The 6,882-nt window shown below is 44.2% G+C and overlaps 1 protein-coding gene across 2 annotated transcripts in view; it reads left to right on the plus strand.

The window, feature by feature from the left end:
* The first annotated feature begins 195 nt into the window (after nucleotides 1-195).
* The window catches only part of USP30 (ubiquitin specific peptidase 30), a 34,702-nt gene continuing 28,015 nt past the window's right edge, over nucleotides 196-6,882 (plus strand). For both annotated transcript variants that reach the window (XM_017541421.2, XM_017541428.2), the window contains exons 1-3: nucleotides 196-970; nucleotides 4,838-4,947; nucleotides 6,098-6,280. In XM_017541421.2, coding sequence (XP_017396910.1) covers nucleotides 888-970; nucleotides 4,838-4,947; nucleotides 6,098-6,280 — 376 coding nt within the window. In that variant the 5' untranslated portion in view covers nucleotides 196-887. The remainder of the gene's footprint in view (nucleotides 971-4,837; nucleotides 4,948-6,097; nucleotides 6,281-6,882) is intronic.

Raw genomic sequence — 6,882 nt, forward strand, 5'->3', positions numbered from 1 at the left:
CTCCTGACCTCAGGTGATCCGCCAGCCTCGGCCTCCCAAAGTGCTGGGATTACAGGCGTCAGCCACAGTGTCCGGGTTACCTCTTGCTTTTTACTTTAATGTGGCTACGAGAAAATGTAAAGTTACCTGTGTGGCTCCTGTATATTTCTGTTGGAGAGTGCTATTCTCGAGATACAGACTGAAATGCCAATCTCTTTTCACCACTTACAAGCTGTGTCAAAAAACTTACTATTTCTTTAAATATCTTGGGTTCCCTGTGATGTAAAATGTGGGTAATGTAGAGTTGGTGTGAATATTAAATGTAAATAATGCATGTGACATGCTTAATTCTATACCCGGCACCTAAGTAAACAATAAGTTTGTTGGCTATTATTATTAAAGACGTTGGTTTCTCTACTGATATCATCAGAGATGGGCCTCATGCTCCTTAAAGTTCCTTCCTTTGCGACCTATTTCCACTCTGGCCACAAAAATAACTAATTATAGCAGAGGCCTGACCCGACTTTTAGCCTGGGGCCTCTTCTCCACACCGAAAATTTCAAATCATGACCCAGGGTCCATCCTAGAAGTGTGCCATCTATATTTATGAATGGAGCCCAAGCAAAATCTGAAAACCAAGCCGCCATGGGCAGCTGAGCCTAGCGTAGCAACCGACGCCGGCGCCTGTTGCTAAGGGAAACGAAAAAAAAATTGTGGTCCGTCAGCTATTGCTCTCCGGCGCCAACTACTTCCCATCCCCCTGGGCGCGGTCCTGCGGTCTACCATCCCCCGAGATGCTGGGACTGCGGCTGCAGGTTCCGCTGCCTCGGGAACCTTCGTAGCCCTCGGTCCGGTGGCGGCGGCGGCAGTAGCGGCGGAGGCGGGTTCAGGCCTCCAGTGCGGCCGCAATGCTAAGCTCCCGGGCCGAGGCGGCGATGAGTGCCGCCGACAGGGCCATCCAGCGCTTCCTGCGTACGGGAGCGGCTGTCAGGTGAGCTTTTGGGGGGCGGGGCGACCGAAGAGGCCGGGACCAAGGTCCTCAGCTTGGGCCCGTGACGGCTTTTTCATGCCCTAGTTGGGGTCCCAGGGCCCGCACGGGCAGTCCAGGAGCTTCTGCATCCTTTAGGGTTGGAAGCCTGGGCCCTTAGGTGGGAGACGGGACGGGCCTCCCGTCCTTCGGCAACACAGATGCTGTATGCACTCCCCGGGTCTGTCGGTCCCTCCCCCTCCTGTCATTGTTCGCAGGACACCCAGGGCCCTCCCGTCTCGTCAAAGCCCCGAATTCTGTCAGTGCCCCAGTACTGACAGAACCTTTCGGTGCCTTCTAGGCCTGCCAAGACCCCTCTGTCCTTCTAGTATACCCTCAATCCTTCTGGGTCCTCCACTCATAACAGTTTCTGGACCGCCAGGGTTCCCAATCTTGGCGTGGTTCTTACAGTCCTATAAGTCCCCCGGGCCTGCAAGCTCTGCGTTTTCTTAGTACCTCCCCCTATTCCTGTCAGCCCGCCCTCTAGTCTAATACGGATCCCCACTTCTGTCTGGGTCCTCGATGTTATTAGAGTGAGTAAAGGCCCTTGTTTTGCAAGCGTCCCTAAATTGGTGAGGGCACCTTTAACCTGTTAAGGTTGCTTGGTCTTGTTAAGGCTCTCCGTTTTTGTTAGGATTCCTCGATTGCCTGGCTTCCCAGTCGTATCAGGGCCCCCATTTCCCTCTTATCCACCCTCCCAAGGGTTCCGGGCTTCAGAACTGAGTCCCCCCTCCCCCACTGCTGACCCCAAATGACTGAGACCTGTTGCTCACAGCGGCTTCCTCTGGAACTGGAGCAAGTCTAAAGAGCTTATTATCCCAGGGCTGAAAGTCCTCAATAGCTATCCTGTCTAGTGCCCCCGTTCTGCAGGTGGGAAGTGTGGCCCCACAGATAACCTGATAGCAGAGCTGGGAGGAGAAGCCAGATCTTTTCATCCCTAGGCCTCACCTCTCTCCTCGGGATGTCATTTTGTAGAGGAATGGAGTTTCCAAAGTCACCACTTGTCCCAGGGTGCTTTCTCCTTACGCAGCTAACGACATGGGCACGTCCTCCCTCCCATCCCCTCGACACTCTTTCCTTCAGTTGCCATCTTGAACTTTGTGGTTTTAAGCACAGACTTGGGAGACAAACAGGCGTGATTCAGAGCCATGTTCCTTTACTCGCTGTGACCAAGTTGGGGTCTTAGTTTCTTCAGCTATAAAAATGAAAGTGGTAGGCCGGGCGCGGTGGCTCACGCTTGTAATCCCAAGCACTTTGAGAGGCCGAGGCGGGCGGATTACAAGGTCAGGAGTTTGAGACCAGCCTGACCAACATGGTGAAACCCCATCTCTACTAAAAATACAAAAAATTAGCCGGGCGTAGTGGTGCATGCCTGTAATCCCAGCTACTCAGGAGGCTGAAGGAAGAGAATCACTTGAACCCAGGAGGCAGAGGTTACAGTGAGCCAAGATCATGCCACTGCACTCCAGTCCTAGTGACAGAGTGAGACTCCGTCTCAAAAAAAAAAAAAAAAAAAAAAAAAAAAAAAAGTGATAGTAGAACCTGCTTCTGTGGGGTTGTTTTAAAAATAAGATAAGATTGTTACAGGGCCTGGCATAGAGTATACACCCATAAATATTAGTGTTTGATAAGGGGATTTTAAAGCACTGGTAAAGTGCTTTAGCATTCAATAACCTTTTAACCTTACCAGCCACTTTTGTGAACTCATGTAAAAGCATAGTGATGCATTAAGAATCTTCAAGAATACCTTTCACTGGCTGGGTGATTACACCTGTAATCCCAGGACTTTGGAAGGCTGAGGCAGGCAGATTGCTTGAGCTCAGGAGTTCAAGACATCCTGGGCGACATAGTGAGATCTTGTCTCTACAAAAGAATTTAAAAATTACCTAGGTGTGGTGGTGTGCACTTGTGGTCTCATCTACTCAGGAGGCTGAGGCAGGAGGATCACTTGAGCCCAGAAGGTGGAGGTTGCGGTGAGCTGAGATGACACCACTTCACTCTAGCCTGGGCACTAGAGCACAACACTGTCTTAAAAAAAAAAAAAAAAGGAAAGAAAGAATGGTTTTCATGAATGAACCTGAGATTACAATGCTTAATTTGTAGCAGCTGACATTTATTAAGTTCTTACCATGTACTCTATGCATTCACACTTATTTAATCCCCACAGCAACCCTGTGAGGTAGGTCTTATGGATTGTCGCCATTGTACAGATGAGGAAGCTAAGGCTTAGAAGGTGAAATTATGGGAATGAAGTAGCAAAGCCAGGACTGAACCAGAATAATGGGATCCTGCTTTCTTCACCAAGTTTGGTGCATATTCTGTTGACTCTGTCTTGGAAAACAAATATTTATCTGAAATTCAGCTATCAGCTATGACACTAGGAAATGCTGATTATAAAATAGAGTCACTATTGTCACCAGTGACTCTAGTTAATGTTTACTGAAGTTAATGTTTACTGAACTGAAATCAAAACAATATTCACATGATCCAAATATTGGGATAATAATGTATTACACACACACAAACAAGTATATATACATGAGCAACACATATGCAGATACATGTCACAAAGCTATATACAGATAGATGGTTTGCCTTATTTTGTAGAAATATATAACTTTGTATAAAAACAATGTTTTAAATTGCTGGTGAAATTTCTTAATTTGTAGCAAAAGAATAACTTCAGTATTCAAGTCAAGCCTGAGGTTAAGAAGCCTTTAATTTCATAAATACTCAGCTCTTTCATACCATTGTATGTGTGCCCCTTCCCTGCCTAATATTCTAAAAGAGAAATTCATTTCTGTATATTTTCTCTGGTATTCAGTCATTCAATAAATATTATTGAGAACCCACTATGTGCCAAGCATGATCTAGACATTTGAGCTCGTTAGTGAGTAAAACAAAATGCATGCTAGCTGAGGGGGACAGACAACAAACCCAGTGCATTAAAAAAGAAAGAAAACAAACAAACATAGTGAATAAATGAATTTTATGTTAGAAGGTGGTAAGTACTATGGTAAAAAGAAAAAAACTGAGTCATGTCAAGGGGACCAGGACAGGTCCCAATGATGTGTTCCGGTAGGCCTCTTGCGAAACAGAGGGAGGTAAAGGAGTCAGCTAAGCAGTGAACTGGGGGAAGAGCAGTCTGAGCAGGGGGAAGAGCAGTCTGAACAGAGGGAAGAGCAGTGCAAAGGCCTTGAAGTCAGAGCATTGGCTGGTGACATCCTATGAGGCAGTGGAGTGAGAGGCAGAAGATAACTTCAGTTTTTCCTCAGAGAGAGAAGTAGCCTTTAGAATGTTATGATCTGACTCAGTTTTTTTTTGTTTGTTTCTGTTTTTGTTTTTGCTTTTGTTTTTTGAGACTGAGTCTTTGCTCTGTCGCCCAGGCTAGAGTGCAGTGGTGCAATCTCAGCTCACTGCAACCTCTGCCTCCTGGATTCGAGTGATTCTCCTGCCTCAGCCTCCCGAGTAGCTGAGATTACAGGTGCACATCACCACGCCCAGCGAATTTTTGTGTTTTTAGTAGAGACAGGGTTTCACCATGCTTCCCAGGCTGGTCTTGAATTTTGAGGTTCAAGGGATCCACCTGCCTTGACTTCCCAAAGTGTTGGCATTATAGGCATGAGCCACTGCCCCCGGCTGACTTAGATTTTAAATCCTAATGTCTAGACATCCTGATTTTCAAGATGTCATCCTATGACTATATGTCACTTTAACTTGAAATTAGGTTTTTGATGGGTTATTTTGACAAAATGTTATTCTGTTTATATCTGTATATTTGCATATTGTGTTTGTGTTGAGGGAAGACAGTAAACTTTTTTTCTTTTTTAGATATAAAGTCATGAAGAACTGGGGAGTGATAGGTGGAATTGCTGCTGCTCTTGCAGCAGGAATATATGTTATTTGGGGTCCCATTACAGAAAGAAAGAAGCGTAGAAAAGGTAAGACTGAGAACACTGCACCACGGTCTGTAGACTTGACCCAAATCCCTATTATCTGAAAAGAGCTCAAAGAAGTGGGGAGGTTGGTCATGTTTGTTCTCTGTATCTTTAAAATGAGGACTTCAGGTTTTGAAACAGTACTTTTTCCATTAGTCATTACTTTATATCCTGTAGTAAAAAGATTTCTATTTCAGCCCCTCTCCAGACTGGAGTTTGAGGCATGCTTTGTAATGAAAAATGTCAAACAGCGTAATTGTCTAAGTGTTCTCATTAATATGGCAATTGTATTTTTCAGTAGTGCTAACTGACTAATTATATCATACATTTGTGTTCTCTTGGGCTAGCTTTCTAGGAACTGGTAAAAATTTCAAGTGAATGCCTTCATTACTAAAATGTTATTTTCTTATTTTTTTTAATGCTCTCTTTTGTAAATGTTGCTCTATTTAACACTTATTAAAATTCAGCAAAGAAAAAAGAAGGAATGTAGTGAAAAGAAGAATGTAGCAAAATTTGATCATTGTTAAATCTGGGGACAGTTATAATTGAGGTTAATTATACATTCTCCTTCCTTGTGTGTGTCTTTGAGGACTTTGATTATAAAAAGTTTTTCAAAAAGATTTCCAGCAGAAGAAAGAATTATATTAGACTATGTTGATCTCTGCAGAAAGACTGATCAGAATTGGTATAGTGGTGTCTTTCCCAGTAATTGTTAAGATAAGAACAGAGTCATTGAACTGGGGAAGTAACAACAGAAGAATTGTTTTCTTCTGTTCTGAGAAACATTGCTTTCTGATTAAAGAAGAAAGATAGCATGTGAGGGAGAATGATGAGGAAGAGAAAAAGACAGGAGATGGTTACTAAGTGTTTTTATACATTTAGGAAGAACCAAGCAGTGCTGGGTACCATGATAGGTTTCAAAAATAACATACGAGGGGTATCTGTCCTTCTGTGCTTACAGTCTGCAGGAGCAGTACTAGAACCAAGCCTTGGCACAGACAGAAGGCCTGGACGCCAGATCTCTGTGGATAAGGATCTTCTTGGATTGGGATTCCAAATTTAAGGCCACAGTGATGGAACTCTGGGTCCCAAATGGGAGAGAAATGGGTCAAATGTGATAAGCTGTTTTAATCTTCCCCCTGCTTCTTTTTAGGGCTTGTGCCTGGCCTTGTCAATTTAGGGAACACCTGCTTCATGAACTCCCTGCTTCAAGGCCTGTCTGCCTGTCCTGCTTTCATCAAGTGGCTGGAAGAGTTCACCACTCAGTACACCAGGGATCAGAAGGAGCCCCCCTCACACCAGTATTTATCCTTAACACTGTTGCACCTTCTGAAAGGTATCTAGATGGGAATTTCAAGGGGATTATGGACCTTTGCAAAGAAGTCCAGATGACAAAGAATTAATAGCCTTATTGTAGGAAAAGATCGTATAGGTCATTATACAAAAAAAAAAACAAAACAAAACACTAAGAGCCCAACAGATACAAAAAGGTGTTTTTTAAAAAACAAAGATGGAACCATTTATTTTTTAAATTGTCAATTTAATAGCAGCATTTTAAGGAATGAAGGAAATCCACTGCCACATAAACAGTTTCATTGTAAGAAGTACTCTGGTTCCAAACACATTAAAGTGGAAAAAAAAAAAAAAATCTGGCTGGGTGCGGTGGCTCACACTTGTAATCCCAGCACTTTGGGAGGCTGAGGCAGGCAGATCATAAGGTCAAGAGATCGAGACCATCCTGGCCAACACGGTGAAACCCCATCTCTACTAAAAATACAAAAAAAAGGTTATCTGGGTGTGGTGGAGCATGCTTGTAGTCCCAGCTACTTGGGAGGCTGAGGCAGGAAAATCACTTAAACCCAGGAGGTGGAGGTTGCAGTGAGCTGAGATTGTGCCACTGCACTCCGGCCTGGTGACAGAACGAAATTCTGGCTCAAA

This window comes from Cebus imitator, unplaced genomic scaffold (assembly GCF_001604975.1).
Source record: "Cebus imitator isolate Cc_AM_T3 unplaced genomic scaffold, Cebus_imitator-1.0 Scaffold8, whole genome shotgun sequence".
NCBI lineage: Eukaryota > Metazoa > Chordata > Mammalia > Primates > Cebidae > Cebus > Cebus imitator.